This window comes from Eutrigla gurnardus (assembly GCF_963514095.1).
Source record: "Eutrigla gurnardus genome assembly, chromosome: 17".
Classification (NCBI taxonomy): domain Eukaryota; kingdom Metazoa; phylum Chordata; class Actinopteri; order Perciformes; family Triglidae; genus Eutrigla; species Eutrigla gurnardus.
This window is the reverse complement of record NC_139928.1, coordinates 14,111,262-14,132,680: the sequence shown is the minus strand read 5'-3', so window position 1 is coordinate 14,132,680 and position 21,419 is coordinate 14,111,262. Positions and strand designations below refer to the sequence as shown.

Sequence of the window (21,419 nt, the reverse complement as noted above, 5' to 3'; positions counted from 1 at the left end):
CAATGTCATCAATTTGAGTGCCCACTCCAGTGCTGAAAAATAATTAGTTTTTTATGTTACGCCTTACATAATAATTCAGATGAAACACTCACGTGGGGTTTCTTAACTTTCTATTAAATCACCAAACACAAAAAAAAAAAGGAAATAAAAAAAAAAAGGAAATCGGTCTTTGTGGACTTTTAGTTGTTTGGCTTTCACAAAATTACTTTCTTTTTTAATGAATATATAATCTTTATTTATTTTTTTATGCAGTCTTCAGTTCTTGGCCTTTGACACGGAAGCCAGCCACGACATGCTGAAGGTTTGGGACGGCCCACCCGAGAATGAGATGTCTCTATCAGAACTCAGCGGCTCTCTGCTGCCTGAGAGGATCCACTCCACGCTGAACACCGTCACCGTTCAGTTCGAGACCGACTTTTACATCAGCAAGTCAGGATTCGCTATTCAGTTCTCTAGTAAGTACAGGAACGTTTCCTTCTGTCTCTAATGCTTTTTCTGTGACTGTGAAGACGTTTTTCTAGTGTAACTTCCATATCAAATTACCAATATCTATATTAAACATATTGAGAATCCAGATATACATACTTTTCTCCTTGAAAATCCCATTCGACCAGCCAGAGATGCTCCTATCATTTTGATAATAAAGGAATGCAAACAGTTACTTGAATTAGCACAGCTTTTATGCGGTGACTTAATGCATTAACTTAATTAGGACTAGACATCCAGTTTGATGGAGGTTTTTACAACTGCTCTCCCCTCTTTCTCCTCCGTTCGCTCCCCTTGCTCCCTGTCCCCTGTCTCCCTCCCCGTCCAGGCTCAGTAGCTACAGCCTGCAGGGACCCAGGAGTGCCAATGAATGGCAGTCGCAGCGGAGATGGCCGTGAGCCGGGGGATTCGGTGTCCTTTCAGTGCGACCCGGGATACGAGCTCCAGGGGGACGACAAAATCACCTGTATACAAGTGGATAACAGATACTACTGGCAGCCCAGCCCGCCTGTCTGCATAGGTGAAAGTCCAGCTCCCGTATATATATAGTTGTAGGGACTTACAGTAGATGTGCTGCATACACAACCGCGGCGGTTCAGAGCTCCGTACTTTGCTCAAGGACACGTCTGTGACTTATTGGAGGGCTGCGTAAAGAAGATAATTTTTAGTGATCTGAACGTACTACTTAATACGTACACTGTGATACTATTCCATCATCCCGCCCACCTCTCTCCATACTGCTGCAAAAATGACTGCAATGAAAATGTGTTGAGTGGGTAAAACAGAAAAAACCTCCTGCATTGGTTCAAGGAAAGAGAGAGCTTTTCTTCTATTTGTCATTTTTTTCTAGCAATCACTACAAGTCTGCATAGTATGTGTAGTATATATTTTGTCTGGTGTTCATAATTATTAGAATGGATGTATAACTTTGCTTGTTATCCCGTCATAGCTCCGTGTGGAGGAAACCTAACGGGCTCCAGTGGATTCATACTGTCTCCGAACTACCCGCATCCTTACCCTCACTCCAAGGACTGTGATTGGCTCATCGCTGTCAACTCTGACTACGTCCTGTCGCTGGCTTTCATCGGGTAACCTGCTTTAACATCATGATACAAACTCACAAACTTTTCTTTTTGTTACAGTAAAACATGTATCTTTCTAAAGTTTGCTGGGAACAAAATGTGCTCTTCAACATGACAGAGAAATGTTGGTATTTATGGCATCATCGAATCAAAAGGACTCATCCTCTTGCAGCATTGGTACATCTGGTACATTTTAGACTATCAAGGCTAATGAAAGAAAATCATGACTCAATATCAGATGATAAAGGGCTTGTACCTACCAGGCTTCTATTTCTTTATTGTGCAACAAAGAATATACTTTCATCAAAAGCTGTAAATGGCAGCTTTTATGTTTAACTGTTTTGAGTGCGTACCATTTTGAACCATCACAATGTTTTTCTAAAAGTGGACATTTTTATTTCTTGATTTAATGTTTCGAAAATTCTCTTAAAATCGGCTTTCAGGGACGTTCTGCACATGATTTCTCGTATAAAAGAAAAATAACCATAACTTAAAGTAATTCTAAAATATCAGTGTTGACTCATTCTTTGCCCCTTTTCTCCTCCTACCTCTTTTCCCCATCCATGTCTTTTTCTTCATCCATCTCTAGTTTCAACATTGAGCCAAACTATGACTTCCTGTACATCTACGACGGTCCGGACAGCAACAGTCCTCTGATTGGTAGCTTCCAGGACAGCAAACTCCCAGAGCGGATAGAGAGCAGCTCCAACACCATGCATTTGGCATTCCGCAGTGACGGCTCTGTTTCTTACACCGGCTTTCACCTGGAATACAAAGGTGAGATGCTCTCCCGATGGTACCAGCATCCTCCTCGCATCCTGTGTTCAGTGCCGCGATACAAGAGGCAAACTGCTCTGACCACAGATTCTGTATTCCAGCAGGGGGACTTCTTTACAGCAACGACACATTTCAGTATCAAGTAAACACATCTATCATGTAATCATGGTTGCCTGAGCAACATCATGTATATATGTATATATATATATATATATATATATAATGAAATGATTGGCTAAAGAATTAAGTGAAAGGTCCCTGTTCATAGCCATTTATCACTCAAACATGACTCTTTTCTTCAGCTTCTTGTAATGCTTCTGAAATATCTTCATTTTCCATAAAGCGAATGGAAGTTTGCAAATTGAATCGAAGGCGTCCCTTTTAACTTTAACAACGACGAATGAATGAATTGAGAGGCAGGAAGACGTGCTTTGTATCTGAGCCAGCGTCCAGCTCCAGATAGGAGACGCTTAGCATGGAGGAAGCCCACTTTAATTCAAGCTTTCTCATTTTTTTTTTGGATATAGGATAAGTTGGATGAATTCCTCGTATAAACAACTTAGGGTGTGGAGGTAATTTTATGCCTATCACCCCACCTACAGCATGTGATAACTCACACCAAATCACTAAATCTGCCCTCCCCACACTCCCAGGCAGTGAAGCAGCATCGCTTTCTCTTTTCCACACCGAATACATGTGTCTGGAATGTAATCGTTAAATTTATGTAGTTTGACTGGAGTTATATTTGTACGCATTAGCCAGTTAAATTATAATCACCGTGTAAAAAAACTGAGCGTGTTTTATAGCCACTTTGTAGCTGTCAATTGCAAAACAATTTTAATAAACGTTGCTGGATGTAATTCCATCAGGGGCTGTTTCCTTTCTCATCTGCTTTTTTTCATAAGCAAGCTGAAGTGTTGTCTCCAGACTGAGTTGAGAAGTATTCCATTTTCACATTGAAGAAAAACTACTCGATACAAATATATACGTGCAGTTAAGTTCCCCCCAAAATGATCCAGTTGCTCATTGTGTTGATTTTAAAATGAAAAAGAGTTACTGTTCTCGCCATAAAGTCCCTATTAAATTGGTGTGTGTTGAGGTAATCTGTCGGGGGGATGAATTTGATTCACTTGCCTTAAAGAATCAACATTGGCTTCATGTGGAGTCAGGAATTAATCTTGAGTTGATGCAGGGTGGCTGGTAATCTTGACGGGGGGGGGGGCAAACCCATAATTTACTAGGTTCATGTAGCATACAAAGCCCAGGGACGAAGTTGTCGTACTTGCTCCGTCTTTGGCAGAGGCAGCTAAGCCAAACAGACTGTTTTAAAGGCCAATGCAATGCCTGCCTCATTTGATTATGGCTAGGGATGTAGTTCTTATTAATTTGAGTTATTATTTATGTGTGCCTGTCGCTTTTTCTTTGACTCATCCGCTCTCTCTCACTTCCTCACTCGTTCTCTTTTCCTCTCTGTCCAGCCAAACTGAGGGAGTCATGCTTCGACCCGGGTGTGGTTCTGAATGGGACCAGGTTGGGCTCCGATTATAAGCTTGGCTCGACTGTCACCTTCTATTGTGAGGCCGGATACGTATTGCAGGTACGAAGAAAAGTGGATGGATGGATGGATGGATGGATGGATGGATGGATGGATGGATGGATGGACGGACGGATGGTTGCTTGGATGGATGGATGGATGGATGGATGGATGGTAGGATGGATGGATGGACGGATGGATGGACGGACGGACAGCCGGTTGGATGGATGGATGGATGATGGATGGATGGATGGACGGACGGATGGTTGGATGGTTGGTTGGGTGGTTGGTTGGTTGCATGGATGGATGGACGGACTGACGGATGGATGGATGGATGGATGGATGGGTGGATGGATGGATGGATGGATGGATGGATGGATGGATGGATGGACGGACTGACGGACGGACGGATGGATGGATGGATGGACGGATGGACGGATGGATGGACGGGTGGATGGATGGGTGGTTGGTTGGTTGGTTGGTTGGTTGGTTGGTTGGTTGGTTGGTTGGGTGGTTGGTTGGTTGCATGGATGGATGGACGGACTGACGGATGGATGGATGGATGGATGGGTGGATGGATGGGTGGTTGGTTGGTTGGGTGGTTGGTTGGTTGCATGGATGGATGGATGGATGGTTGGTTGCATGGATGGATGGATGGACGGACTGACAGATGGATGGATGGATGGATGGATGGATGGATGGATGGATGGGTGGATGGGTGGGTGGTTGGTTGGGTGGTTGGTTGGTTGGTTGGTTGCATGGATGGATGGATGGACGGACGGACGGACGGACGGACGGATGGACGGACGGACGGACGGATGGATGGACGGATGGATGGATGGATGGATGGATGGATGGACGGATGGATGGATGGTTGGTTGGTTGGTTGCATGGATGGATGGATGGATGGATGGATGGATGGATGGGCGGATGGATGGATGGATGGATGGATGGACGGATGGATGGATGGATGGTTGGTTGGTTGGTTGCATGGATGGATGGATGGATGGATGGATGGATGGATGGATGGATGGATGGATGGATGGGCGGATGGATGGGCGGATGGATGGATGAGTAGTTTTCCTACAGTAAAAGGTTTTGGGTTGTTTCCCTTTAGGGCTATTCTACGCTGACCTGCAGTATGGGAGATGATGGCAGACCTGGATGGAACAGGGCACTGCCTAGTTGTCAAGGTAACACACTTAAACACAGACTGGAATCAAGCATTCCCACACAAAAATACATATTTTGCCTTTCCCTTCCTTGTGCTTTTTATCAATGTAGATTGATTTGGTCTGAGTTGCCAAGTTGTCAGGTACTGGCTCTGGAGATGTCTCTATAATGGGACTATATGACACTCAGCTCGTGTTAATGTGACTGTCCCTTCAAGCTTATTTTTAGATCAGCAGCACATAATGTACTGTGTAAGTGTGTGTGTATTTATGTGTGTATTCTGTCTCCAGCTCCCTGTGGAAGTCGTTCTACGGGTACAGACGGGACTGTTTTATCTCCAAACTTCCCGAGAAACTACACATCTGGACAGACGTGCATCTACTCTATATCTGTACCGAGAGAGTTCGGTAAGTTCATATATATATACACACACACATGCCATTGCATTCAACAGGATGTATGAGTCTATTGGGTGAAGCATGAAAACTGCAACACAAAAGGAGTCAATATTAAAGTAATGTATTCGTTTACACTTCAGAGTATCATACACGTTTAAAGAATAAAAACCTGTATAATGTTCTGAAGTGTAGGTGAAAAGACAACCGTCGAGAATGAAACCTGTGATCACAATTTTCTTTGACAAATACTCTCCCATTGTTCTTTTACTCGGTGAAACGAAATCACAATACAACTTTGTCTGATTTTTAATGGGGAGGCTTCCCCAAGGACATCTTTGTGGTTTTTAAACCACTGAAAAACTAGCAGCGATATTACAGCTGATCAAAGGATGCTCGCTGGCCATTTATTTGAATCCAGGTCAGGGTCTCATCATTGAAGTGACATTAAAAGATGAGGCTGTTTTTTATCTTGCCACGTTTGATCGGAGGTCCTTAAACCTGACATAAATGAGATATTATAAAGATATGAATATTGTAGCAGACTGTTCACATTAATTGAGGCTGTGTTGGGGATACAGGGGCCAGTAGAGGAAATGAGAGTCTCCTCTGGTCATGACCACGGTTGGAATTGGAGTAATGTTTAAAAATGACCGATCAGTCAGCCTATTGGAACATTTAATATCGGTAACATATTCTTAGTCATGTTAATATTACATTTCAATTTCAAAACTATGTAGAATAGAGGGTTTGATTTGAATTGTATTCAAATGGGAATGAAGAGTGTCACAGGCCATCTCACTCGCCGTGTTTCCATTCGCATATTTTTGTCAAAGTATCGCATTAGAAACGCTGAACAGCACATTTCCGTAGAACATTCTCAATCGTGCAAAAACTGTTTTGACGCTAGCTTGAGCTGGTTTTGCCTTGAAAACGAGTCGATGTGCTAAATGGGATGTGGGAACGCCTTTGCAGAATAAATTGTGACCCAGCGAACGTTTAACTCTCATGCCTATAGAGCCAACATTGGCCCAAACTATACTGTAGTGGATGAATACACACATAATTTACATTTCTTTTTCTTTTTGACAAAATTATCCCAACTTAAGATCCACTTACAAGCATTTTTCTACTACATAACTTCATGGGCAATTTAGAGTTTGCTCAGTTGTCATGGAGATGGCTTGGTTGACATGCAAGTTCACGAGCTGTTATGTTATAATAGCAAATGGTAAATAGAAGTCATTATAAATAGTTTGACATTGTCTTCATCTGCAAATACACTTGAGAACTCCGGAAAAAGCTCGTAATTGGACATTACATTTCGATCGTGTTGTCAAAGTATCAATATCATTTAATTTTCATGATGTTTACATTTATGTCTCTAATCTCCGTTCACATATTGGCATCTAAATTATAGATTGACTGATTATTAGAATCATTGGGTCTGACTTGAGCTTCGGTAAACAATCAGCTGTTTGTGGATGTGACGTCCAATTACGCCCCGTTATGAATAAATAGCAGCTTTCCCCGAGGCTGTTGACGGTTGCTGTCTCATTATATTTGCGTAGCGGCTTTTGGACTGTCAGGTAACATGTGGTTGGCCTACATACTGTTTAAGACTCCCTGAACCTCCTACTCACAGCAAGAGACAGAAGTTGTTTTGTTACTTTGCAGCGCTTCCTCTCTTTTTTTTTTTTTTCCCAAGCAGCTGTCATTCTCCAAAAAACTTAACATGTCTAATTTGTGGACTCAACAGCAGTAGAGGGTTAGAGGCTCACAGTCTGGCGATCAGAGAAATTGAGATCAACCCACTGGACGGGACGGTTAATGATGTTTCACCTTTCATAAAAACGTCTCCTTCGGTTTTAAGAGGGGGGGGGGACACCATTTAGCATCCCGTTGAATGAGGAAACCCACTCGGGGCGGCTCGGCAGCTCCGCTGGGATCGATGCCCGGCTTTTTTCTTCATCCGATGTCAAGAAGCCCTTTCAAATGAACAGCGAAACATCTCAATCATATTAGAACACGTCCAGTGGATTGATCTTGATCTTTGCTGGAAAACGTTCCAAGAAGGAAGGACCGAACAGATCTATGATGCCGCGGAGCGGCGGAGTGGTTTCCCTAGCAAGGAGCCCCGTGGTGAACACAGTGTGGGACAGCACTGCCCTGATCACTTATCCCTGCATGTGTGCACATGTGCATTGTCCTGTGTTTGTATGTATGTTGTTCCTTCTTGTTATCTCAGTATGAGTAAAAGCCACTGTGATGTTGTACCAGCATGTAAGCTGCTCCCTGTGTGTGTTCTGCTTTCTGTGTCCGTGTGTGAAAGCCGGGAAATCTGTGCCAAACGGTTTCGGCTGTGAGCTCGCCCCGGCCTGTCGATATTACAGTGGTGCATGATGGAAACCTTAATCACTCTAAGATCTATACACGGTGGGAGCTTTTAAGTATTTCTGCTGACAAGCAGAAGCTTGTAATTGTTTATGACCACTCAACGACATGGCCGTTCTTCACAAACGACCGTGGTACGGTTAAAGGATACAAGAGGTCAGATTCATCCGCCGCTTTCTTCAGATTCCTGGATCGTGCTTTAAACGTTTCCACGGAGAGAAAAAGGCCAAAGTGACCGGTGACCTTCTGTTACTGGAGCCGAACATCCTTGGGAATGTTCAGATTCAGTCCTGTACACCTCAGCCTTAGGTGCCAAATAGAGAGGTGTGTGTGTGTGTGTGTGCTATCAGGGAGCTGGGTTCATTGGGCTGAAATAAATGTAATTTATCCCAAAGGACATTTTTCCATACGCTGCAGACAAACACATTTCAATTTAAACACCTATTTGCACCTTAAAGGAATAGTTCACCCCCAAAATCTATCAATTACTGACCCCATGGGACCTTGATTTCTTGAAAGAAAGAAAAAACATTTTTTACAAACTCAATACATCACCATGACGACGTCGTGGGGTGGGATTTTACATTAAATAGAATAGCTATCTCGTCCGGCTCAACAGAGTGACTCGGCTATGTTAACAAAACACAAGGAAGCTGGGATTACAACACACACAGAGGGACTTAATTCTCTGCTCAGGTTCATTAGCCCGCTAAATCTTTACAAAGCAAATCGTACACTTCAATTCAACAGAACAGTTTTCATACTCTGTTTCTTCAGGGTAACACGAGGTGATTAAGTGCTAAACAAATGGTGAAGTATTCCTTTAAGTGGCTCATAATTATTTTGAAGACACAGTGGTGCAGCAGGGCAGATATAATTGCGCTGGGTTGAGCAAATACAGGATCTGAGGGCTCCAGGTGACCCTCTGATGCTGCACTTTAAAATCCATGGTTCGTTGCCGCGGCAGCAGTCTTTTTACTTCCCATCATACTGAAACAGAGCAAAACAGGGGTTTGGAGACATGAGTTTGACAGGTTACCACATCTGCCTTTTTTTCATTCTAACTGCTTGTGATACTGTAGAGAAGACTGACAGAAAAAAAAAACTTGCCCGACTGACTTCCACTCGCTGATGACATGGGGGAGGGGGGGTTGGGGGTTCAGACTGCCCCAGGATGATGATAACGTGATGTTTTGACTATTAAGTGTCCTGATATGTGATTTTGGGCCAGTAGTGTGCTTCAAATAGAGGTTGACGCTGCAGCTTAATTCAATTTAAATGAGATTTTACAGGTTAATTTTATCACTGGAAGGTCAGGTACAGACGGCAGACATGGAATAATAATTCTCCACCATTCGAGTGTGGTTAACTCATCTCTTTATCCGTCTTTTTGGTTCTCCAGTCCTCTTTGGACAGTTTGTGTTGTTCCAGACGTCTCTGAATGACGTGGTGGAAATCTACGACGGACCAACTCAACAGAACACGCTGCTCTCTTCCCTCTCCGGGTCCCACTCCGGTAAGGATGGATGGATGAATAGATGGACAGGGAGACCACCTAAGCCATAACCATGTACGTTTATTTCTGATCTGGTTTCTGTTTGATCCTGTCTCCTTCTCCCTAGGCGAGTCTCTCCCTCTGAGTTCAGGAAACCAGATCACGATAAAGTTTAACACAGTCGGACCAGAAACCGCGAAGGGATTTCACTTTGTCTACCAAGGTCAGTCCAGCAGCAGCAGTAGAGTTGTCGTTTAGATTGTTATTAGTAGCCATTGGTAAATACTACGTAATAAACCTTTTTGTGGCTTTGGGGCTAGTATGAGTTATCTGTTATACTTTGTTGATGTGTCCTTTATTTAACCTGAAAAGGCCACATTTGAATAAAAAATATATTTTGCGATCGTTTCTGCAGCTGTACCGAGGACCAGCTCCACCCAGTGCAGTTCGGTCCCCGAGCCGCGCTTCGGGAAGCGCCTCGGTAACGACTTTGCAGTCGGCTCGTTGGTGCAGTTCGAGTGCAACCCCGGATACGTCCTGCACGGCTCCACCGGCATACGCTGTGACAGCATACCTGACAACCTGGCGCAGTGGAACGACACCCTGCCAACATGCATAGGTAAAAAATACTGTATGAATGCAGAAATCAAGCCAATTTAAATTTCCGATACAGAATGCAGTAACATGACATCATACAATGGAATGTTTAAAACAAATTCAGGGAATTAAAATGTTGATAACATTAGAATGTGGTCAGAAGTCTTAACTATACCCAAGCTGTCACCCAAGCCTCAGGCTCAGGATGAAGTGCTTTTTAACCTCTGCTTTCCTCTCCCTTCTGCTCCCTCCTCTCTCTCTCAGTTCCCTGTGGGGGTGCGATGACCGCCCGCCGCGGGACCATCCTATCGCCTGGATACCCAGAGCCCTATGACAACAACCAGAACTGCGTGTGGAAGGTCTCGGTTCCTGAAGGGGCTGGAATCCAGGTAGCACCTGTCACACATTGCTTCCTGGCCTGACCTTACGTATCATTGGCTTAAGAGCTGAGCAGGCAGGATGTCAAGGAAGATAAGATAGTGTGGGGAGGATGAATGGATGGATGGTTTGTGAGAGAGGGACCATCCAGAGGTAACCAGATAGGATCTAATCGTGAGAGATGATGCCTGATTGCATGTAAGCTAAACGCCGCTCACGGACAAATACAAAGACAAAGATGCCTTTGACACAAAGTGGAGTGTTTTTACACGAATGTGACAGGCGGCTGACGACGTTACAAGTAGAGCCTCACATCTTCGTTTATGCTGTTTGACAATTGAATTCAATATTTACAGCAATTATTATAATTAATGTGCTTTATAGAATCAGCAAAGGTGTAGACTGTAGTATCAGATGCAATCAAATGACAATTTGGATGCATTTGTTGAGAACAAATGTCTTTCCTTCTATATCCGTCTCTCCAGATACAAGTTGTGAGTTTTGCCACTGAGCATAACTGGGACTCTTTGGATTTTTACGACGGCGCCGACAACCACGCACCAAGACTGGGCAGCTACTCTGGTAAACTGTTTTATTTTTTATTTTATAGTGTGACTCAGAAAGTACCATGACCCATATCATGGCTGTTCTTTCCAGAAAGTAATATGGAAAAATGACAGTGATTAAGTGTGAGTCAGATTATCCCGTAGAGAACTATTATAATATTTTATTATAACTATTATAGTACATAGTTATTTCCAACAAGAAATGTGTTAAATTATACCGTTTTGAATTGATATCAAACATTAATTAGCATTAATAGTTAACGTACAGTTAAATACATAATGACAACATGAAGAGAAGAACATTGCATGTTGTCATGATGTTTTGAGGGATACAAGATGCTGGCCATGTAGCCCCCTGCTAAGAGTGCAATTAGAGCTAAACTGGTTCCATTCTGAGTCTCCCAGCAGGAGCTGAGGAACCCGCCCACCAACACCTGCTTGCTTATCTGCGATTCCTTGAAAGACATATGCGATTGTTTCCATTGCATATCGAATTTATTCCCTAACACTCGACAGATATATTCTCTAGGCAACTTTGACTTGATGTCTGATTAATTTCAATAAAACAAAATAAAATGTATATTCTTTATTTCACTCATACAGAATAAAACTTTTCCAATAGAAAAAAAAATGATAATATAGTGTGTCTGGTCCAAATATATACTTACTATGATGGAAGACCACCTGCTCATAGTCAACTCCCATTAAAAGGAATAAATGTGTTGAGTTGCTCTGGATTCATTCACCTGTGTTATTCAAGCAGCAGCTTCTTGGGATGCTAATGCAGCTTTTAAGGGAAGCAAAGTCATCTGATTATCTTTTAGATGAGTTAAATAATCTATGAAAGCGCTTGATATCTTTTTGGCAACCCGAATAGGAGATTACATTGCTGGCAATGAAATGACATTGACTGCATTGACGTATGTCATTAAATAGCAGGTGATGATAAAACTTCTTTAACTGTTAATTTATATTGTCATGCATCCAAAAATAACCGTAACGTTGAAATGCTTGTGGTTAATTATTCATCGTCGTTTATTATTGAGTCAAAAAATATATATTTTTTAGTTCCCATTATGGTAATGAATTAGATTTTCCCTGGAATGTGAACACAAGCGGCAGGGGGGCTGCAGACTGTTCACAGATCTGCTAATTAATTCCCCTCGCAACAGGCAACCAATAACAGCTCTCGGCGTAATTCGTTGTTCATTCAGTGGGATGTCTCCATAACTTTGATACATTTTGCTGACGCACCAAAAAACAACACGTGAGCCAAAAGAAGCTCACTGGCCTGTGAGAAATGTAGAAACACCACAGGTGGTTGGGATCAAAAGACACTTTCACCACCGCTGCACCCTCGAGCAGGACAAGACAGATTATTGGTGAATATTACTTTACATTAAAGAGCATCACCTAGACAGAATCACAGTGTTGCACATTGCCGGCGCTGCTTTAGAACCCCATCACTTTGTACTATCCCTCGCCATGCTAAATAGGTCAAGCCAACATTTGAAAAGTGGTTTCAAATAAAATCATGTCTCATAGAAGAGCATTTCCCTTCTTGCTAATTCGAGAACGCTATAAGTGCGAAAAGAAAAAAGTGAAAGTGTAGGTTTGGGAGGCCTTTGTTGTTTCGAAAAATGGGAATAAAAAAAGAAAACGTGATCATGGTCTTCTGTTGCTCTCTTCCTCTCCTTGCTTTCAGGCACGACCATCCCCCCTCTCCTGAACAGCACATCTAACAACCTCCATCTCAGCTTCAGCTCTGACATCAGCGTCTCAGCTGCTGGTTTTCACCTCGAATACACAGGTAACACATTTGGTCCGTATGCTCTATATGTCTACCCACATAATGATGAGTGCAACTGTTTCACCACCGTGTTCATTTCACGTTCCCCGTCAGCTATTGGCCTGGAGTCGTGTCCCGAGCCTCAGACTCCAAACTATGGAATAAGACAAGGAGACAGATTCATGGTGGGAGACGTGGTTCAGTTTGCATGTGAACAAGGATACTCTCTTCAGGTAAATAAAAAACCCTCCTGTTTGCCTTTGTGCACAGATTGAACACACAGAGCAAACACTTGCACCAGTTGTTGGCAAACAGACTGCCGGATTCGTGTTTCAAATCATTAAAGGCTGCTCAGCTTTTTCTGATTTGCCGCCATTCGCTCCTTTTTCATCCCCTGGCTGCACAAACGGAGAACTCTTCCAACTATGAATCAGAAGGAAACCCTGCTCTCGGGTGGTTTTTTTCCCCAGCTCTGGTACAACATACAGCTCTGGTGTGGTTCGCACAACTCCTGAATAATGCATGTCTCTGATGTGGTCTGTCCAATTTCTGTGGTCTATGTAATGTACGGCTCTGGATTACTCCAGCTCTACAGTATTAATGCAGATTATTGCTGAGTGGACAAAACACATTCTTTATTATCTGTGGCAGTTTCTGTTAAATGATTAATAGCTTGTTTGCTTTTTTTAGGGCAATGCCCACATCACCTGTATGCCCGGGCCTGTGAGAAGATGGAACTACCCAGTGCCACTATGTCTCGGTAGGTGACCTCTTACAGCACACACACACACAAGATAGTGCTGCAGAAATGATGCAACCAATTTCCCGTTCCCTGCCCCCGACTCTCTGGAAAATAAGCTGTTTGATCAATTTGCCGTTCTGTGATGAGCTGATTATTTAGTATTCCGTGCAGAATATGATTAAGCTTTTAAACTGATGCAAAGCAAAGTCAGAGTCTTGTCATGAGCATGCAGCACGAGTGTGTGCCGGAGCATCAGCAGGCACTGGAGGCAAACTAGAGGAAGCAAGTCCTGGACACACATCGACTTGCACAATGGTAATTTATTCAAAAAGGGGGCAATTTATTAAAGACTCTGAATATTAATGTGTTATTCAAAATGATGCGTGAACGTGTCATGTTGGAGATGCTCAAGCGTCCAGGCGGCATCTTAGGAAAGGAGAAGCACTCTGTGTGTCTGCTGTACTCACTGATGTGTTGCTTTCGACACTGAACACTGACCCACCCTTTTATTCCCTCTCTTTCTGCACTGTGTGTGTGTGTGTGTGTGTGTGTGTGCGTGTGCGTGTGCGTGTGACCATCCAGCCCAGTGTGGTGGGTCTATGACAGATGTAAGTGGAGTGATTCTAAGTCCTGGTTACCCCGGCAACTACCCCAGTGGATTGGACTGCACATGGACAGTCAATTTACCTGTCGGCTTCGGTAAGAAACACTGTCAGCTTTGATCTCGGGTGTGTGTGTGTGTGTGTGTGTGTGTGTGTGTGTGTGTGTGTGTGTGTGTGTGTGTGTGTGTGTGTGTGTGTGTGTGTGTGTGTGTGTGTGTGTGTGTGTGTGTGTGTGTGTGTGTGTGTGTGTGTGTGTGTGGGGGGGGGGGGTTCTCTCTCGGGTCTTCCGGTCGTTTATCCGATGAGTGGCTGCAGGTGAAGCGTCTACGTGTGCTTCTATCGCCGGCCTCACTGATTGCTTGACACGTCCAAACACTTCTCAGGTATCCATCTGCAGTTCCTGAACTTCTCCACCGAAGCGATCCACGATTACTTGGAGATCCGCAGCGGAACGCTGGAGATGGGCTCGGTCATTGACCGGTTCAGCGGGCCGGTCATCCCCAAGCCTCTGTTCAGCACCACCCACCAGACCAGCTTCTTCTTCCACAGCGACTATTCGCAGAACAAACCGGGGTTCCACAGCACATATCAAGGTAAACGCCCCGCCTCTCGCTCCTCTCCATCTTGTGTGGAATCCGCAAAGAAAACGGGAGCTGACTTTGCTTTCACTTAAAGGCGACTGAAGAGCAGAAACTTGATGACAGGCTTACTTACTGCGCTTGCTTTATTTCTCAGGAGTGACTAAGAAAAGAATTCTGTGCTTCTTCAGACAAAAATAAAGATGTTTCTTGACTCTTCCAGCCCCCCGGGCCATTTTTGGAATCATTTCAGTGATGAGAAGTGTTTTATATGTACTGCTATCTGACACTTAAAAGGATTTGAGCAGTCTTATATTTGTAATGTCAAATCGTGTAGATAGCCTAAATGTGTTACGGCTGATTCCATTAATGTGCAAATTACGGCGGTTGATGAGCAACACGTTTTATCTCATGACAGGGGCAACTGCCAAAGTGTTTTAAAACAGGGAACAGAATGTGCAAGTTTTATTCTTTCCGCTGCTATTCTTTCTCCCAATGTTTGTCTTTCTCACTCGCACGTCTTTCTTCAGTCACTCCCGTAACTTTGACTGTTAAAAGTCACGCCGACTAAACTGTCTGATTTAATCTCAGAGCTTTTTGGTGACAGCCAAAGAAACAAGTGTGAGGGCAGGATACCCTTGTCAAAAAGTTTGTCATCTGGAAGTCCACAGCTGTTATTTTTGTACCTCTCCAGCATTTTGTCTGTCAGTGTTAGTAGGTCTTTAAAACATTTCCGTAATGTGAGTACTGTCTCTCCAGCCTACCAGCTGCAGAGTTGCCCCGACCCTCGGCCGTTCCGAAACGGCATCGTGATCGGCACAGATTTCAGCGTCGGCATGACGGTGTCGTTTGAGTGTCTGCCCGGATACTCTCTGATCGGCGAGGCCTCGCTCACCTGTTTACACGGAATCAGCAGGAACTGGAACCACCCACTACCACGATGTGAAGGTAACGCTGCCGCTGCAGAAGGAAGCCATTACTGTGTCAGAAGACCCGCATTTGGTTATCTACATCGAGATGTAAACATCAAAAACAGCCACGTCACGAAGGGAATACAGGCCTCGTTAGTCATTTCATTGATGTTAGTTCAGCAACATGGAATATATGACTTTCTCAGACAAACATCATTCATGTTTAATACGGGGTTTGCAACTTGGGACCAGCATGTACGCCGATGCAAAGGGAAATTGAAATATACATCTAAGCTGGTTCCTCAGTCCAAAAGAGGAGTTTTTTTTTGTTGTTCCCCCGGCCGTGCTAAAAGCACCCTCGCTTGTAAATGCTCTTTAATAGCATTTCAGCACTGATATCATCACTGTTGTGGATTCTGGTAATGTTGTTTCATATCGTTGTCAAAGCATTATTCAGCTATAAAACGGAGTTATCTTACTCCGAGCTGTGCCTGTTTAACCCAAACAGTGGTTTTATCCATACTGCCGGCACTGTTTTCTGAAACTAAGCACCGTATTATCCTTGATATTTCTGCTACATTATAACCATGTGACATTGGATTTTGTGCTGACAGCAAAGTGGGGGGGGAAAAAAAAAACGTCTCAAGAAATGAAAAGCATATGCAACTTGTAAGTCAGCACAAAAATGAAATGTGTTCCCTGGTAAATGAAATCAATGGGAGAACCTTAATTGCAAGCGATTATGGAATAAATCAGATATAAGAGAGGTTGCTGGCACGTTGTTATTCTACATTTCCAGCAGTGAAATCATTCCATTTAATGATATTATCCTAAGTTTATGACATGTAACTGCACAATAATCCAATTTCTTTTCTTTTTTTCGTCTTATTTTATGACTAAACGTTCGAACACTAACACTCGTTCAAGGGCCCTTAATTTAGAAAAGTGTGTATATTCCGTCTTATAGCTCTCAGCCGCGGTAGCGTCGCGCCGCTGGTGAGGAACACCTACACTCCCGAGGAAAACCTGCACTGCAGAACTGAAATAAAACTGTAATGACAATTTATTAAAGGTGTTAAAGTGTTATCCAGCGGTCATTACGCCACGGATAGAGACGTGTCCGCTCTCAGTCAGCCAGATAATTACTAAAGCTTCACAATGGTAATACTAATTTGCTGGTAATTTATTAAGGGTCCTCCTGTCAATATTCTATCTCACAGCTCTCTGTGGCGGCAACGTCACATCGTTGAATGGAACCATTTACTCCCCCGGTCACCCTGAGGAATACCCCAACTTCCAGGACTGTGTGTGGAGTGTTCGAGTCCCTCCCGGACACGGGATCTACATCAATTTCACCGTGCTGAGCACGGAGCCCATATACGACTACATAACCGTCTGGTGAGTTATCCCCTTTACTTGTTTTCCCACATCTTTTCCGGACACTGTAACTGTTCATCCTTAATATGTGATTATGTGGGGTTTTATTCTCTCGAAGAATTGTTCTTTTTTTTTCATAAATAGGGTTAAATTTGTATCACAAGGCAGAGAAACTCTCTCTCACAGGGTGTCATGCTCTTTAACATCTCTTCAGAGGTGGCCACTAATTGGCAAAATTCCTGCAAAGACGTCTCTCCTTGAATATAAAGCTCCTCTGACATCATTTCCTTCTTGTCATGTTTGACCCGTCTTTTTTTTTTTTCACCGATAAGCCTCCGGTTCCTCCCGTTCCTCACCATATCTCCAAGTCTCAGCCCGGTGTGTAATATACAGCACAGCTTTCTCTCCCCACCTGCCCAGACTTGACTTCCCTCTGCATTATTCCTCTGAAGGAGAGCGGCCATTGGCAACAGCAGGCGTTTTGTCAATGCACGAATGTTTAAACAGTGCTCAGATTACATGTTAAATAGTTCTCTGCAGGTGCGAGGAGACAGACAAACCATAAATAGGCTGTACACTTGATGTCTACGGTTGCCATGTTACTGGCCTTCTCTATAGCTGCTCCTATAAATAGACAGCGGGGTGCAGCATCAACAGTTGAGGAACGTCACCTGGCATACAGAGATGGAGAGGCAAGGCTCGGCAGGGTAAACACAACAACCGCAGTGTGAGACGCCGTTCGCCGCTTCCCGTGTATTTTTAGACCAAAAAAACAGGCCGGATGTCTGTCTTGTATTTTTGGTCCGCCTGTCACGATGCGAGTGTAGCCGCACTGTCAACCTTTCCAGGTGTGCCGTGTTTCTGCAGCCTTCAGGAAGCACTTTGAAGTTATTACAGCTAAAGTCAATGCAACTCTGTTATCTATTTAGAAAGTCTGGGAACACAATGCACCTGTTTCACCGGTGACCCACAAGCGTAGAACGCCGACTATTTCAAATAACTACTTTTTCTCTAATTCCTCCAGAAAAAAACACACTGATGCACCACATTGAACACTGTAAGCTAAAAACAGCTCATATTCTCCACCTGAATAAATGATCCAGTCAAGAGACCTGAGGTCAGTAACAATGACATCGACCGCTATTTGTCCGTCTCCATTCTTTACTGTAGGATTCTAATTTAAATACAAATGAAACCGTAGAATGTCCGACTACAACCTCCGTCAGGTTAACATGCTGTCATTTTGTCGTATTTAAGGTGGAACAAACTCTCAGTCAACAGTCAAACAGTTAACCACTAATGCACCTTAAGGTTCCTGTAATTATCTATTACATTACTGTCACATTAACCAGAAAATGTCTCTTTACACATTCAAAGTAGCTTAATAATAATAATAACTTTATTTCTATTTATTTAAAAACAGCAGTGGCACATATGGGTCCATACTCATATACATACACATCAACAGAGCAGGAGAAATGACAGGTAGAGTTGGTAAGATAAGGTAAAAAGACAGTAGACAATACAATATAAGTAAATTAATAAAATAAAAATGAGATTAAAAGTTAGAAACTAAAAGGTTAATTAAAAAGGCGACATCTAAGCCTTACACATTGATTTATTAATTGTTTAGTCTATACAATTTGAGCACAAAAAAATAACATCCGTCTTCAGAAAAAAAATATTCATACAAAATAATCAAGAATAAAAGCAGAATTTTTGAATTAAAGGATTAATCCGTCCTCAGCTGTTAGATGATGTATAACAAAATCATATCAACGGTGACATTGAGCTGAAACACTTGACATTGGAGAGCTGCTTCTCTTGTGCTGCGCTGCCTTTGTGTTGCTGCAAATACAATTATAACAGCTTTCCTGCCCCCGCTGTGCTGAGGCTTGTTGAGTGTCTTCTCTCTACCTGCAACACGGCCGGCCTGTCAGCGACATGCGGTCCAGCCACGTGCCGTCCGCCTACCGACGTTTTTTGGGAATTCCATGAATTGGTTGCACAGCGTCTTCCCGACCCTGCTGTCAGTCGGAAACGTGGACAAAGAAAAGACAGCACACACACACACACACATAGAGAGAAAAAACCCTCCCTATCTCAGCCACAAGCCATACAGTCGGCTCCCCGTAGAGAGCACAGTGTCCGTGTTGAAGGTGTGATTTTCACAGCGGTCTTTCTCGGTCCGGAGCCAGACAACCTGACAGTCGGTTAGTCCGCTAATTGGTCACACACTGGGCGCCGTACTACAGGATTCCTTCGTAAGGATTATCATACATGTCACAGATGTTACCTAGTGCCACCTCACACGCTGCTCGCTGCTCTCTACCTTCCCATGATGCACTCATAAGTCGTGTCTCCGTCAGCGATAATTCCCAGAGTACAGCAGGAGATGATTCTTTACCTAACCTGACAGGTATAATTGGACTCATCCAAAAACACTTAACAGCAGGAAATAATCAGGCCATTTACCTTCATGATGATACTTTTTAATCACTGATAATGAGCCAGCTATTGGTTGGTTCCAGTCTGACAGCTGGTGGGTCGTCATTAAAGGTGAAATATGTGCAGGGAGCCTGACCCGCCAGTTGACGGATCTCCTCCCGTCTGCCCCCCGGCGGTAATTGCGTAACTTTTCACCAACGCCAGGCCGCGGGGAAACTAAAGCCAAGTCTACAACAGGACATTTGTTATTCTTATGATGTGATGAAGGGTCCGATCAATATTTATGAACTTGATCATCCCCAAAGCAGGAACGGGGGGAAGCCGGCGCTTTGAAAACGCGCTATGGAGAGACATAATGGAGCCACTCTTTTGGAAGTGAAGTAAAAAATCAGAGTTTGTGAAGGTTTTTTTATGTCTAAATGAGATTTGCGACATTGTTGTTTGGATTGTTTTTGAGAGGGAAGATGAGGCCATTGCCGTGGAGAATCACTCCGGGCGCCGGCACGATGTCCGTCTTCATTCACAGGCAATGGGGCGGCTCCCCGTTTTGCCTCATGATTGCCGTAAAGTATCTTTTATCTTTGTTTGTAGCCTCGGAGAAGCCATTTCCCGATCGCAAGCAGCCAGTTAACTTTCAGAGACGACTGCAATAACTTATTCAAATTGAGTTTCAGCCTGACTTTTCTCTCCCATTGTCCCACAAAGAAAGACCACGTCCATTGGTTTATGGGTCTTCAGTCTCTACCCCCCTTTGTAACACAAGATTTCTGTATGCGTGTCTCTCTCTTTGTGTCGTCGTAGGGATGGGCCAGACCAATCGTCTCCTCAGATTGGCCAGTTTAGCGGGAACACAGCTCTGGAGTCTGTCTACTCGACATCCAACATCATCCTCATCAAATTCCACTCCGACTTCTCCGGAGCCGGCTTCTTCGTCTTGAGCTATCACGGTGAGACGGCTTAACAACGTTATCCGTTCTGTCTCCGAGCCGGGCGATGGAAACATTTGATTGAGTTTATTCAGTGGAAAAAGATTCTATATTCTCGTTAACTTTTTTTGCAGTTGACTTTGTTGTCCCGGGGTGAGAGCGGTAGAACTATCATTACACTATCATTAGTCGCAGCTGCAGCGGCGGCATCGACCTGTTTGTTGTGGTGTTGGACTCTCCTCGGCTTCATCATCATTACGTCCCACTCAGATCTGCTTCCTTTCACTCTTTCTGACTCGAGAAGTTTGGTCTTTCACCCCAAACTTTTTGCTCTCCGATTGAAACGGCAGCCATTTCCACTAATAACATATTAGTCCTAGTGGTGCGATACTGAAAGTTCTCTAGGAAGAACCTCTTTAGAGTTACTGAACATGTTATCTTTTGCTCAGTATATCATAGCGTTCATCAATATGATTTCATCTTTGAATGTTACTTTAATGCAGCTCCTCCTGCTACGTGGAGATCTAAATATTTTAAATGATAGCATTTGCTTTGCACAAAGTAAACCACAGTAGTGACCAAAAGCTTAGACAATGAACAGCTGAGTGTTTGCTTATCGATCATTTACACAGTAGATGACTGAGTGATCCATCACCTGCAGTAGCTCACTGTTGTTGGAAGGAAAAGTTGTATTGTTGCAAAAAAGTAAGTTTCGCTGAGAAGTTCATTAATCTTTCAACATAACCTCTCTGTGAACATGAATCTTTTTCTTGTCACCTTTGTTTTTCTTCATTCTTTGTTCAAAAGAATAACTATCGGATTAAAAGAAGACGCTTTAATGGCTTTAACTTAAACAAGAAATCAAGATATAATCTCCAGACAAACCCTTTTGATATTTTGATGGCTTTCATTTTGTTTTTATGATCACACAAATAATTGATCATTCAAAATGATCTTATTTGTTCAAACGAAACAATTGTAAAAATGTGTAGATTTGTCTTATCTGTGTTACCATCGTACACACATACACACCAACAGCTGTTTCCTCCACAACGATCGGTGCAGATTGTATTTTTTCATGTCCAGAGCTGATCTTTCTCCGTGGAATTCAGTTTTCATTTCAATCGTTTCGCTGTGGTCCTTCAGTGCACTTAGATTTCACTTTCACA

The 21,419-nt window shown here is 43.3% G+C and overlaps 1 protein-coding gene across 2 annotated transcripts in view; it reads left to right on the top strand.

The window, feature by feature from the left end:
- The window catches only part of csmd3b (CUB and Sushi multiple domains 3b), a 278,535-nt gene that overhangs the window by 223,502 nt on the left and 33,614 nt on the right, over positions 1–21,419 (top strand). For both annotated transcript variants that reach the window (XM_084033058.1, XM_084033057.1), the window contains exons 27-46: positions 253–455; positions 815–1,006; positions 1,436–1,574; positions 2,158–2,345; positions 3,824–3,942; positions 4,997–5,072; positions 5,343–5,459; positions 9,244–9,357; positions 9,464–9,559; positions 9,752–9,955; positions 10,198–10,322; positions 10,797–10,893; positions 12,583–12,687; positions 12,781–12,899; positions 13,357–13,426; positions 13,991–14,107; positions 14,394–14,603; positions 15,348–15,536; positions 16,720–16,897; positions 20,126–20,271. In XM_084033058.1, the coding sequence (XP_083889184.1) occupies positions 253–455; positions 815–1,006; positions 1,436–1,574; positions 2,158–2,345; positions 3,824–3,942; positions 4,997–5,072; positions 5,343–5,459; positions 9,244–9,357; positions 9,464–9,559; positions 9,752–9,955; positions 10,198–10,322; positions 10,797–10,893; positions 12,583–12,687; positions 12,781–12,899; positions 13,357–13,426; positions 13,991–14,107; positions 14,394–14,603; positions 15,348–15,536; positions 16,720–16,897; positions 20,126–20,271 (2,804 nt within the window). The remainder of the gene's footprint in view (positions 1–252; positions 456–814; positions 1,007–1,435; positions 1,575–2,157; positions 2,346–3,823; positions 3,943–4,996; positions 5,073–5,342; positions 5,460–9,243; positions 9,358–9,463; positions 9,560–9,751; positions 9,956–10,197; positions 10,323–10,796; positions 10,894–12,582; positions 12,688–12,780; positions 12,900–13,356; positions 13,427–13,990; positions 14,108–14,393; positions 14,604–15,347; positions 15,537–16,719; positions 16,898–20,125; positions 20,272–21,419) is intronic.